This window comes from Sinocyclocheilus grahami, unplaced genomic scaffold (assembly GCF_001515645.1).
Source record: "Sinocyclocheilus grahami isolate Dianchi unplaced genomic scaffold, SAMN03320097.WGS_v1.1 scaffold190.1, whole genome shotgun sequence".
Lineage (NCBI taxonomy): Eukaryota > Metazoa > Chordata > Actinopteri > Cypriniformes > Cyprinidae > Sinocyclocheilus > Sinocyclocheilus grahami.
This window is the reverse complement of record NW_015505369.1, coordinates 519,863-534,281: the sequence shown is the minus strand read 5'-3', so window position 1 is coordinate 534,281 and position 14,419 is coordinate 519,863. Positions and strand designations below refer to the sequence as shown.

Here is a 14,419-nt window from a genome sequence, read left to right as displayed (position 1 = left end):
ATTTATTTATTTTAGTTTTAAAGCCAAATATAAATATAAAAATATTACAAAAGCACATAAAATTTCCAAAACTAAAATTAAACTGAAAACAAAAATAAAAGCTAATTCAAAATATTAATTAATAGTGTATATAACATTATGGGGTGAACAGTATACTGAGATTTTCCTCTTTTCTCTAAAGCACAACTTTGGAAAGCTTGACAGGAATCAAATGAGTTTCACAGATTTCACAGTGTTCTGAAACATGCGTAAAGTGACATCAAGCATTAAACAAGCAGCTGAAAAAAATCCATCTTAAACTAGGTTTGATCATTTTAGTTGGTTTATGCTGGTTTAATTGGTCTCCCAGGCTATAAAATTTGCCCAAAACCTAAAACCATCAAAACAGACCAAACCATCAGACTGTCTTAGGCTGGCTTTAGGTGTTTAACATCTTAGACCAGCAATCTTTTTTTTTTTTTTTGCAGACCAGGTTGACTAACAGGCTGTAAAAAGTGCCCAAAATTTAGAACCATCAAATCAGACCAGTTTAACCAATCTGGGAGACTAGTTAAGACCACCAGACTATCTTAGGCTGGTTTAAAGTGTTTTTTTTGTTTGTTTGTTTGTTTGTTTTTTTCCTCGGCAGGGCTGAAACATCTTAGACCGGCAATTTTTTTGCATCTAGACCAGGTTGACCAACGTAGCCTTGACACATTTAATCATTTAAACTGATTAGACTTTTTTTCTTCTTCAGCATGGGTGTTTGAAATGATAAAAAAAATAATATATTACCATTAGAGATACAACATTTGACTGGCTATCAGTCAGACTCAGAACCAGCTAGGTTTTGCTCCAAACATTGCTTTATTATGCCTGATCCCCGATTATTCTGGATCGTGACTAAAATGCATAGTTGCCTTTAATTTCAAATTGCTACAGATATTTGTTGTTTAAGGCCAGTTCAGCCTCTAATAGATTAACACCTTGTTTATGAACTCTTTCATTCTTTCTTGTTTCTTGCTTTAACAAATAAAAATTGGCACTCAGTATCGGAATTGGCCCATTTGCTTGTAAAAATTCAGCAACCGGAAACGGCCATGAAAAATCATGAACCAATTATCATAATGGCTCACTAAACTCACTAATATTAAGACACTCAAAGGAAGTTTTCAACCCTTATATGCAACAGCAGGAACCACAATAGAAATATTTTCGCAGACATAAGTGGGTGCTGTTTAACAGAATGTGTTATTTTCACGTCATGTTAATTACTGAGAAGTTGCATAGAAAGGCACGCAAGTGCAATAATAGTTTAAAATGGCTCGATTAATGCCTTGTTCAGTGTAAATGCTGTCCAATTGCTCTTTGCTGTAGAAAAAGCCTTTTTTTTTAAAGACTGAAACAACAATATGCACTGGTTCTGTATATACTATCATGAAATAACCGACTGATCCCATCAGCGTTTGCACGCTCTGTGGCACCAAAAAAAGGGAAAACAAAAAAGGCACTTTAAATGTAACATATTGCAGGTCTCTGAACTAGAAAACTGAGAGGATTGCTTTGCTCGAGACGCTCTGCCCCGCAAATGTCTTTTCAAAAACTATCCCCTTTGATTGTCTGGCTTAGAAGACGCTAGTTTGCAGTGATTGCACAATGAGTAAAGGAAATAGATTCATGAGATGGGACATCATGCTTTCAGGCATAATCCTGGCAGGAGATGCTTTAAAAGGGAGGAAATATATATAGTTTTTTGGCAAATTGTTTTCTCTTGTTTTAAGCATCCATTAAAATCCTGTGTGGTTTATGCTTAACAGTTTGCCAATGAGGTAAGAACTTACTTTCTAAAAATAGGTTGTATCATTTAACACAATTTCGATTCTCTCAAATTAATTTTGTTCTAAGTATGTTTAGATATTTTTACAGGAATACAGGACAAATGTACTGATTAAGAAAGATTTTTTTTGCAGTGTAAGCAGCTTTAGAGAAAATAATTTATGACTATCGGGCAAATGTCACCTAGTTAATATTCATGAGCCATGCTAACAAGGAACAAGGACTGGTACACGTTATAGATTGTTCCCACACTTTGGACTACAAGCTTTCATTTTATATCATTGTATATCATTATATCTATTTTTTTCATTAAGAGCACGTTCAACTGATCAAAAGACTGGAGTAATGTTGCTGAAAATTCAGCTTTGCCATCACAGGAATAAAGTAGATTTTAAAATATATTCAAATAGAAAACAGCTATTTTAAATTGTAATAATATTTCACAATATTACTGTTTTTACTGTATTTTTGATCAAATAAATGCAGCCTTGGTGTACATAATAGACTTCTTTAAAAAATTGTTTAAAGGTCCCATGGCATGAAAATTTCACTTTATGAGGTTTTTTAACATTAATATGAGTTCCCCTAGCCTGCCTATGGTCCCCCAGTGGCTAGAAATGGCGATAGGTGTAAACCAAGCCCTGGGTATCCTGCTTCGCCTTTGAGTTTAACTCATTTCTACCATAGCTCGTTCTATACTGCGATACAGCCCAACCCTATTTTATACCTTCAAATGCACCAATAAGGGACAGACAGAGGGTCCCGTGAATGACAGAGGTGTGAGGGGCACTAATGAATGCTGAGCTGTCACTGTGCCCAGACCTGGCAGAATGCCAGCATCTCACAGCAGCTCAAAGCTGTCATCCACGGAGCCGCCGTGCCCTGGCACCTGGGCCCGCCACCTTCAGCTGCTCTGATGAGTTGAGACACAGGGGCAGATGGCAATGTTGAACTGGCACAGGGTAACGGTGTTTGGAGCAAAGCTGCATGCCCCTGCAAAACTCAATCAGTGGGCTGCCTTGATCTGGTGGATTGGCTAGAGATTTGGCTTTCCTCACGTAATTGGACGCACTATATCAACGAGATCAACCAGACCAGAAGTGTGGAAAGAGATACTTAACACTATACTCTTATGCTCATCAATGATGCTTATTTGATCAAAAATACAATAAAAACAGTAATGTTGTGAAATATTATTACAATTAAAAATAACTGTCTTCTATTTGAATATATTTTAAAATGTAATTTTTTCCTATGATGGCAAAGCTGAATTTTCAGAATCATTACTCCAGTCTTCAGTTTCACATTCAGTTTTCTTCATTCTAATATGCTGATTTGCTGCTTAAAGGGTTAGTTCACCCAAAAATGAAAATTATGTCATTAATTACTCACCTTCATGTCGTTCTAAACCCGTAAGACCTCCGTTCATCTTCAGAACACAAATTAAGATATTTTTGATGAATTCTGAGAGCTCTCTGACCCTCCCATAGACAGCAATGTAATTACCACGATCAAGTCCAAACCATAATTTAACGAAGCTACGAGAATACTTTTTGTACGCAAAGACTTTATTCAACAATTCGTCTCTTCCGCGTCACCCTGGTGCCATTTTGGAGAATATCCACTAAACGTAAACAGCGTATGCTGTTCTGTGTCAGCTGCGTCACGCGGTTTCTACGTTGTTTACGCTTTGATTTGAACGAAAACAACGTATCCACGTGGCGTAGCTGACACAGAATAGCATACAAAATGGCACCAGGGTGACGCGGAGGAGACGAATTGTTGAATAAAGTCGTTATTTTTGTTTTCTTTATGTAAAAAAAGTATTCTCATAGCTTCGTAAAATTACGGTTTAAAATATCTTCATTTGTGTTCCAAAGATTAACTGAGGTCTTACAGGTTTAGAACGAAATGAGTAAATAATGACAGAATTTTCATTTTTGGATGAACTAACCCTTTAAGTAACATTTATTATTATCAATGTTGAACACAGTTGTGCTGCTTAATATTTTTGTGGTAATCATGCTACTCTTTTTTTCAGGATTCTGTAGAATATTCAAAGAAAGAATGGAAAGCAAAAAAACAAAACTGAATTTAGCAATGCAAATTCACGTAGATATAATGTATGAGGACTGTAGAGAGCATGTCAATAATAAAAAAAACAAAGCCAAAGCCTGGACATTTTTTAGGCAGCTTAGAAATCCTGGCCAGTACATATCTGGAAAAAAGAGGATGTATGGTCACCCTAGGAAAAATCACTGTAAAGGATGGCTTCTCGTGAATTACTGTCTGGCCCAAAGAAAAAAAAAATCTAGAAGTCAGCTGTGGACTATAAAGGATGGATTGAATAGTGGTGGGATATGAAATGAAATCACACTGCCCACATAGTTTCCTGTTTTAGTAATTGGCATCATCTCTGCCAAGCTGACCGATATGGCAAGCAACAAAAAAAAACCTGTGAGACTTGACAATGCCATTGTCCTACTGTCTGGAGGCCTAACCTGACAGGAGAGCTCTGGCCTGTTAGGCCTCTGTGGGTTTAAATTAGATCAGTCAGATGAACAGATACATGCACAGCGTGAGCATAATATTGTGCATGAAACCTGTGCTTGTACAGTACTGCATGCTACAAATAAATGTCCGATACTTTCAGATTGAACTCAATCATACTATATGTGGAAATTCGGTCATTTTTATTAATTGATTACAATTAGTTGTATAATTAAAGGGCGGGGAGGGAATCTAAATCTTAAAGTGTAACCAGAAAGCATGCGTGTCATAATGGTTCACGCATATTGCTTCAGCTTCACATTTATATTTAAATATCAGTTTTAGACTTAACTTTATCACTTATTTTTCAAATTTCAGCTTACATGTTCAAGAAAGTGAAATGATTCAGAAAGAATGAAGATGAATGCTGCAGCCTGTAATTCGATAAAAGCGTGATTGTTTCTTATACGCAGAGAAACTCACAGTTACTGCAGGAAAAAAACTCAAATGGAAATAAAAATGTAATTATATGTGCAAATTTGCAGCACTGAACCAGTCATGTAAACAACTTAGCTCACTGCCTGAAACATCTCAGAAACAACTTGAATAAATGTCACCGTGAGTTCAGTTTTTGTTCACATTTTTCTGCAATTATGTTAAACAGGCCACCCAACTGAGACTGAACAATGTTGAGTACACCAACAAACTTTTTTTTTTCATCGTCTGGGATGAAACACATCCTCTTCTGTGCTGCAGAATCAGCTATCAGCTGTTGTTGAGAAAGCAGGCTAAAACAAGATGACCCCATCGGTGAGTGGACAGGGTGTGAATGGATGACATCTTCCCACAATCCCCCGGAGTTTGAGCCGACAGTGATGAGCTTGAGCTCGCGGCTGTGATGAAACGTTTCAGACTGGAATGAGTGACAGCGGCTTGGAGAGGCTGTCTTTACCTGTGTACACATAGTGTCAGGCCGAGAGCCCAAAACTGTCTGTCAAAATCCAACCTGCTGACTGAGAGAAGCACGTGAGCTGGGGTGGATCAATATGCCCTAATCTTATTTAAAAGACAGAAATCTTGTGGGGTGAGGGGTCAATTATATTAGGTTTAGCCCGCAGAGACAACAATACATTTGACTTGTGTATCATATATCTGCTATCTTGCAATTATAGTGACTCACTATAGATCATCTTTGGCTTCCATTGACAAATGCTTTCAGAAAATTTTCATTTTTGGGCGAACAATTCCTTTAAAGGCAGTTTCGTGAAAAAGCTTCATAAAACCCAGATGATGCATGAGCAAAAGCAAATATTCATTAGAGTAAATGAAAAGAAATTTGTGCTGCTGCTGATTGACAACCAAATTTAAGTGCAAATCATGGCAGAATACACCTTTTAGCTGGTGTCCCAACTGACACAGGCCAAACAGCTCTGCAGGACAAGCAAGGAAGGCCATCAGTAATAAAAAAAACAGTATCAATCTATTCTCAGACTAATGATTCAATATTTGAAAGCTATTCTACAAAGACACAGTAGAACATTTACTTTCTTTTCATGAAGAAGCGCCATGTAAGATGCACAAGATCCCAAGACATGCTGCAGTTTATCAGTAAATGATGAAATACTTCTTAACAGATCATTTATTCATGGGATGAAACCCAGATGGGACGTTTAACAAAAATGAAGTCAGACAACTCTTGACACATTTTCTTTCTTTCATTAAAAAGCCACAGTATTAAATACAAGATAAAAGAAAAACATATGACATTAAAGTGCCCCTATTATGCCATTTTTAAGGTTCCTAGTATTGTTTTGGGAGGTTCCTACACCAGTTTAACATGCATGCAAGGTCAAAAAACACTTTTGTTTTCTAATAATATACATTTCATTTCACCGCATTTCTTAATGATTCATAAAACAATTCGTACGAAGCAGTTAGAAGAATCAATCTCTCTAAACCCCTTCTTTCCGTGAGCCTACTCTGCTCTGATTGGCCCAATCCTTTGTTATTGGTCTACCGCATACAGCGTGTGTCAGAAATGATACACCCATTGTCATAACTGAATGACAGCTCCAGAGAGAATGTATAGAGAGAAAACATGGTATTGATTTTACCTTATAAATTCGAGCCCGAGTCCGATGATGAAACATCTAGTTGATCAACCAGACACTGATTCATGCAAATTAATTTTTTCGCAACGACTTTGGCTTCACAACTTTGCAGAGTTGCATTTACATTCACAGACAGCTGCATTATACACTGCATGCAAGGCAATATTCAAAATGGCATAATAGTGACATTTTAATGATTTCAATCCTTTGATAGCCCAATTGATTGGCTTTTTACATTTGCAAAGATGCAAATGGCCTTAACAATGTAAACGGAATCTTTAAAAATGTATTTCTGAAAAAATGTAAAATAGATTTTTTTTTATTTATGATATTGTATAATGCCTTTAATGTTTTGAAACCACAAAGAAAGACGGAGTGCTTCCCAAGCCTATCCAATTGCAGTGTAACAAACAAAAGAGTGTAACATTCAACCTTTAGCAAAAGCAGCAATTAATTCAAGCAGAGTATCACGTTAGTGGACAGACCCCTCTGAATTCCTGCCCTGTACCCAACCACAGCTATTAGCTTATCACCCGCAAAGCTAAATGCTGTGTGTTCTGCATATCTTATGGGGATGTTTGGAAAGCTTTCACAGCCTCTAAAATCTTCCTACTTAGCTACATCCAAATCTGTGGGTAGCTTACAGTCTGTTCACTGGCCATCTGATGCACATTTTGCACAAAAATGGCAAGAGCTGCATAATCGCCAGTTCCAATCTGATCGGCATGCGATATGTGACTTCTGAGAGTCAGGTGGTGCACCAGTCACTTGAAATAATAATAATAATACATTACATTTATATAGCACTTTTCTAGGCACTCAAATTGCTTTACATTGTCAGGGGGTATCTCCTCATCCACCTGGATGATGCAACGGCAGCCATAGTGCGCCAGAACGCCCACTAGCTTATTGGTGGAGAGGAGACAGAGTGATGAAGCCAATCAGTAGATATGGGGACTGTTAGGAGGCCATGATGATCAGAGGCCAATGGGCAAGTCTGGGATTTTTAATGACCACAGAGAGTCAGGACCACAGTTTAACGTCTGATCCGAAGGACAGTGCTTGTTGACAGTATAGTGTCCCCGTCACTATACTGGGGCGTTAGGACCCACACAGACCACAGGTTGAGTACCCCCTGCTGGCCTCACTAACACCTCTTCCAACAGCAACCTAGTTTTCCCAGGAGGTCTCCCATCCAGGTACTGACCAGGCTCAGCCCTGCTTAGCTTCAGTGGGTAACCAGTCTTGGGCTACAGGGTGATATGGCTGCCGGTGTTCAATGCTCACGGCCATTACGGCTTTCAGTCTTTAACTAACGATTGAGCTCTAAGTGTCCATACATTTTAAAGAAAACTTACATTATAGCACTGTATATCATTTATTGCTGTTGTGTTTGAGAAAATATAAGCTTACATTTGAAAAATACACTGTAACATGCATGGACACTAAATGTAAATAAACGCAGTAAGAATAGACCATTTTACCGCCACTGTTGTCTCGATGAACAATACATGCTGCATCTGCCAAATGGAGTCTGGCTAGTCTGACTAAATCATTTAGGGTCAGAAAAAAAAGCCGGTATGTCATACTCTGGTGAGTCCACATAAGTGTTGTGATGGAGTAAAGTGATCTGCCAGAAGAAACAACATATCAGTAAAACCACAAAAAGAAATCAGGCTTCACTGGGCAAAAGCTTTTAAGATCAGTGCAGGATCTCAGGGGTTTTATACTAAAAATGCAACTTGAAAGTACTGATTTTGAGGTAATTTTATTTATAGTCACATATAAATATATAAAGCTTAATAAAAAAGATTATAACATGATACAGTTGTTCTAATTACCATTCATTTTATTCAGCCTATTAGTAGTCTTTTCATAAATAGCTATTACATTATGAATAAAATTATAAAAATGACACAACCTCCTTCTCAGGCAGATCCTGTAATTTGTTTTTATGTCCACTAATGTATAATGTGCCTTTTTTGGTTTGTACGCCATGATGATCAGAGGCCAATGGGCAAGTCTGGGATTTTTAATGACCACAGAAAGTCAGGACCACAGTTTAACGTCTGATCCGAAGGACAGTGCTTGTTGACAGTATAGTGTCCCCTTCACTATACTGGGGCGTTAGGACCCACACAGACCACAGGTTGAGTACCCCCTGCTGGCCTCACTAACACCTCTTCCAACAGCAACCTAGTTTTCCCAGGAGGTCTCCCATCCAGGTACTGACCAGGCTCAGCCCTGCTTAGCTTCAGTGGGTAACCAGTCTTGGGCTACAGGGTGATATGGCTGCCGGTGTTCAATGCTCACGGCCATTACGGCTTTCAGTCTTTAACTAACGATTGAGCTCTAAGTGTCCATACATTTTAAAGAAAACTTACATTATAGCACTGTATATCATTTATTGCTGTTGTGTTTGAGAAAATATAAGCTTACATTTGAAAAATACACTGTAACATGCATGGACACTAAATGTAAATAAACGCAGTAAGAATAGACCATTTTACCGCCACTGTTGTCTCGATGAACAATACATGCTGCATCTGCCAAATGGAGTCTGGCTAGTCTGACTAAATCATTTAGGGTCAGAAAAAAAAGCCGGTATGTCATACTCTGGTGAGTCCACATAAGTGTTGTGATGGAGTAAAGTGATCTGCCAGAAGAAACAACATATCAGTAAAACCACAAAAAGAAATCAGGCTTCACTGGGCAAAAGCTTTTAAGATCAGTGCAGGATCTCAGGGGTTTTATACTAAAAATGCAACTTGAAAGTACTGATTTTGAGGTAATTTTATTTATAGTCACATATAAATATATAAAGCTTAATAAAAAAGATTATAACATGATACAGTTGTTCTAATTACCATTCATTTTATTCAGCCTATTAGTAGTCTTTTCATAAATAGCTATTACATTATGAATAAAATTATAAAAATGACACAACCTCCTTCTCAGGCAGATCCTGTAATTTGTTTTTATGTCCACTAATGTATAATGTGCCTTTTTTGGTTTGTACAAATCATCAGGATCAAAATCTGGTAATGGGATTGAGCATGGGGTATTTTTGGTTTTCTTTGCTGTCCTTGCAACCCAAACCACTTCTTTGTTTAACTTTTCCATTCCATAACGCATGTTATATTTAGAATATGTAGGCTAATCATCTTTCTAAGGCGGCTAATGCATCTAACTGTCCTATTAAATGCATCTACAGTAACTGTTCTTTTTCTAACTTGATTACCTTGGTGTTTGTGTTGTTGGCTCCAGAGTGCTTTACACGAAAGCACGTGCAATGCATGATAATTAGTTCAGTGACAGCTATATACAGCCAGCGTATTAAATCCAAACTTAAAAATGATTAAAATGCATGTTTACAGCTAAAGTGAAAGAAACTTGTAACTGAGAATAAATCATTTCAGATTCACTGAATAAATGCAATACAGCTTTCTAAATTCAGTTTGAATTTCCACATGAATGAAGCATCAACAAGCACTTATTTAAATAATATTTCATGCATTAAAAACAAGCTAAAATAACAATATTCACAAAAACTGTTCCCTGTACTGCATAGCCATGCCATTGTATCACAAATCTGGATGTACAGTATACTTCACATAACCCATAATTGTAAAAAAAAAAAAAAAAAGGACAGTATGTTCAAGGCCATAAGTAAAGTATGATGAAATATCAAAAACATGACCAACAAAAAGCATTTAGACTATTATAATATTACAAAATGTCTGGCTGTATTTCACAAATAACATCACTCAGCCTTACAGTAAAGTCATTTTGTCAGAAATGTTATTGTGCCGATCTGAGTCATGTTAAAATGAACACACAACATTTGATGTCAGAGGAGGGGGTTTGGTGAAGAAAGTGACATTTTGGGAAAGGAGAATCACGTAGAGGAGAAAGACTTAATGAGGGAGAGACTTTCCGCCCTCCCAAGAGGATATGACCTTTCCTCCTTCCCTACAATGGGTCCTTCAAATTTATTAGGCTCCTGTTGATATGTGGGCTGTGGAGACACAATGTCTGGCCACCCAGTCTGAGCTCCGTCATTTAAAACACAGGACGTTTAGGACGCATAAAAACCAAAAGGTTCATTCAAGTCCATGTGTGGAATTAACAAGCGGTTTTCTTTGGGAGCTGGGGAATTCATTGTGATGGAAATTTGGTCGAGATTAAAGAGTGTGCTATCAGTCAAACATAAAATGCATGCCAGAAATTTTAAATAATCTACTTATATATACTTGTCATTGCAGATTTTTCTTGGGTGATCCTCAAAAAAACATGTGCAGGTCATATTTTACCCCGAAATCAAAAGAGTGATTTTTAAATTGAAAATAGTCTCAATAAAAAGAAGAAACTAAATATAGAAGAAAGAAACTAAAATAGGCGTGATGTTCTTTATGCGGAATATATTGTTTTATTTATCTCACTATGTAGTTTTTATTCAACACTTTTAAAAATAAAGGTTCTTTGTTGGCATTTATCATCCCATGAAGAACCTTTAACACCCATGGAACCTTTCCACTGCACAACAGTGGAAAAAATGTTCATTACACTTATTATAGACTATTATTATTACATCTATAGACTTATTATTATTATATTCTTCAGAGAGAGAGAGAGAGAGATTCATTTATCCACTGTGTGTTTTGTTATTAAGAAAAATCAAGCCTATCGAAGTCTAACATATCAGTTGTATTACTTAACTTATTCCACATGGCCTTAATCAATATGTTTTGTCTTTTGAAAATGCTGCCCGTTACTGAATGTGATTTATTTCCATCGGCCATTACAGCTTCAAAAGTGGCCACTTTAATCTTCTGAGAGTCACAATTGAATAAGACATAAGCACTCATCATCTTTTTTATTAAAGTTCCTGACCGTATTTCTTAATGAGCCCACAATTAGCATGTCCATCTGCTTTGTCCGTGCCTCAAGTGAACACAGGATCTTTTACTTTCTAGCCCATTCATGAAATGAAGCCTGTTCACTTGCCTTTAACTGAGACCATTATCACATAGAAAATCATGCATAGCTTGCATGCATAGGTTGTGAGACTATGACAGACATCAAAGGTCACATACAATTTGCTTACTGGCATGAAAGGTAAAAAATGTTGTAATGAGAGTATCGTGATGATTTCTCCTAGCTATGGTAAAAAGAACGTCTATCCATTAGTTGTGCAAGGATTCAAAGAAAGGTTAGCCAACATGAAAAGTAAAAGCTATGGATTCCAAAAGAGATATACCTCTAACTGGAACCTGCATTTCAGAAGTAAAAAATGATCCTCTGAAAATTGTTTAAAGTTGGCATTAAAATACAAATTCACTCTATATGTTTTCTACATGCTTGTTATTGATCTTATTGTGAACGATTCATTCATGCGCGTTTATTTTTTTGACCTCATAATTTTGTATTAAATTGTCATAACTCGATCTTACAGTGAAATGACAGACTTGTCTCTGGTGACGTATTTTGGACTTCGCCGATCATTTAGTATTCTTAAGCCCTGCTCTTTTCTTACAACAGACATTCAACCAATCTGCCATCCAATCAACAACCAAACACATGGTCCTGTATCAATATCATCTGTTGTTTCTACACTGAAAAAAATAAATGTTGAAGAAACTATTTTCACTCATAAATTGCTAATAAATTTTACTATTAATTACAAAGAAACAGCAAGAAACAAATTGAATTAAACATGAAAATTTTGAAGTAGATAGACTAAAATAGTTTTCTTCTTATAAAACATACTCCAATAATCTTTGTTTTATTTACAACTTCAAAAAAAAAAGTTTTACAATGTGTCTAGCCAATAATTGGCCTCTAATTTGTATGGCTAGCTATTATTGATTGGTTGATATGTATGCCATTTCCGGGATGTTGATTCAGGAAAACACTGAGTAAAATCAAATCAAGTTGATTTCTGATTGATCTAACTTAATGATCAAAAAAACATTATGAGACTAAAATTTGGGAATTTTAAAAGTCATCCCAATGACTCGAATCTTTTGAATTGTTCACTGATTCATTCAGTGACTCTTTCTGTCCGTTGCATCATTACACCAGCTACTATTTTCTAATATTACAATCTGAGCTACGATATATGCACTAAATGTAGCTTGCCCAACATTGTTTACAAGTGCATGGAAGCAAACAAGAATGACTCATTCACTTAAAAGACTCATTCAGAGAATGACAAAAACACACTTGAAAGACATTTTACTCACATGTAGCGGAGGTGAGGGTTCTGCGCAAATGCTCGTGCCTGGATTGTCCGTAAATTGCAGTTTATTATTGTCCTGGAAAAAAAGGAGAGACAGACAACCATATGAAAAATGCACAGTTCCTCTCAAAAACCGGTGAATAACAGGTGTCATTGGCTGGCCACAAATGACGAGCATCAATCCAGCAATGATGAGTGCAAATGAATTTCCCAAGGTGAGACCACCAACATTTATTTCAGCCTCCACACAGCACAGTTCATCCAGTAATTTTGACTGAGGGCCCTGTTGTTGGTCATTTGCACCTGGCATTGCAAGTCGATCATTCAAACCTGAGGAAGCCAACAGTTCATTAGAGCCTTGCGTCTTGATATACACCGTTTATGATGATAAACTGCAGAAGCAATCTCAGTTCACCATATTTCCCATCTCTTCGGAGAGTGTCATTAGAATAATGGTATCATCAGGGTCCCCAATTTCACAGCACTGAGCCACAGCAGCAGCTGGAATGAATTGTGCATCCTAAAGACTCTGTGCACAGTCTCGGTGGCATTAATTGGTAATGACTGCATCCTTTTCATTACAGGAATTTAATGCAAAAAGTGATTACACTCACAACACCCTTATCCGGTGAACAGTAATCAGTACATAATTAGTTTTATTATGATGATGGCTCTATAGCTATAACTATTTCTAGGAATACAATTATCCATCTCTGTTATGTGGAAGATATAAGGAGGATGTTGGCCGTGTTTATACCATTTCTCCTCTTAACCATTCAGCTCTTAAAAGCTTGAAAACAAATGCAAGGGGCCCTATTACGAAACCCTCCTGATGGTCCTTCACGTGACACACATGAACTTGTGGGGGTGGGATTATGAGTGTAGGCAGATATTTCATTCCGGCACTGCTGCAATGGTGCTTCTGTATGTGCTAGTGAACTCCCTATGAGCAGGTTGGTGATCCCTACCAGTGTTTGAACTAGAAAAGTTTGGCAAAGTTTGGCTGAATTTTTAAAAATGTTTAAAAAACCTAGCACTTCAAATGTTGTTCAGGCCTTATTTACTTTGAATACCTCAAGATCTATACAAGGTTAAAAGGATAGTTTAGCCAAAAATAAAATTCTGTCATCATTTACTTACACTCATGTCCTTCCAAAACAGCATGGTGTCTTTCTTCCATGGAACACAAAAGAGATATTTTTGGTACAAACAACATATACAAACAATCAAATAAATACTATTTTGTGTTCTGTAGAAGGAGGTTATACACGTTTGGAACAAGTAAATGGTGACAGAACTTTGTGTGAACTATCACTTTAAGACTTGCATTAGATGAATGGATGCATAGATAGATACAGTATGTGAATGTATGGATAGGTGGATGTATGGATAGACAGACAGATGGACAGATATATGGCAGATAGATAGAAAGATGGTTGGATAGATTGATGGACAAATGATTGGATGGATGGATGGATGGATGGATGGATGGATGGATGGACAAATAGGCAGATGGATAGATAGACGGACAGTTAGACGGATTGATGGGCGGATAGACAGTTGGTTGGATGGATGGATAAATAAATAGATAGATGGACATACTAACAGAGATGGATGGATGGAAAAACAGATGGATAGACCGTTGGATGGATGGAAGGGCAGATGAGCAGATGGTTGTATAGGTGGATGGATGGATCAATGGACGGTTAAATAGACTGATGGATGGATGGATGGATGGATGGATGGATGAATAGGCAGATGG

At 37.0% G+C, this 14,419-nt stretch overlaps 1 protein-coding gene across 1 annotated transcript in view; it reads right to left on the bottom strand.

Moving 5' to 3' along the window:
• LOC107594754 (NT-3 growth factor receptor-like) overlaps window positions 1–14,419 on the bottom strand; it is a 132,384-nt gene that overhangs the window by 89,368 nt on the left and 28,597 nt on the right. Inside the window, 1 exon segment of the mRNA XM_016284928.1 lies at window positions 12,662–12,733. Within this exon segment, the coding sequence (XP_016140414.1) occupies window positions 12,662–12,733 (72 nt within the window).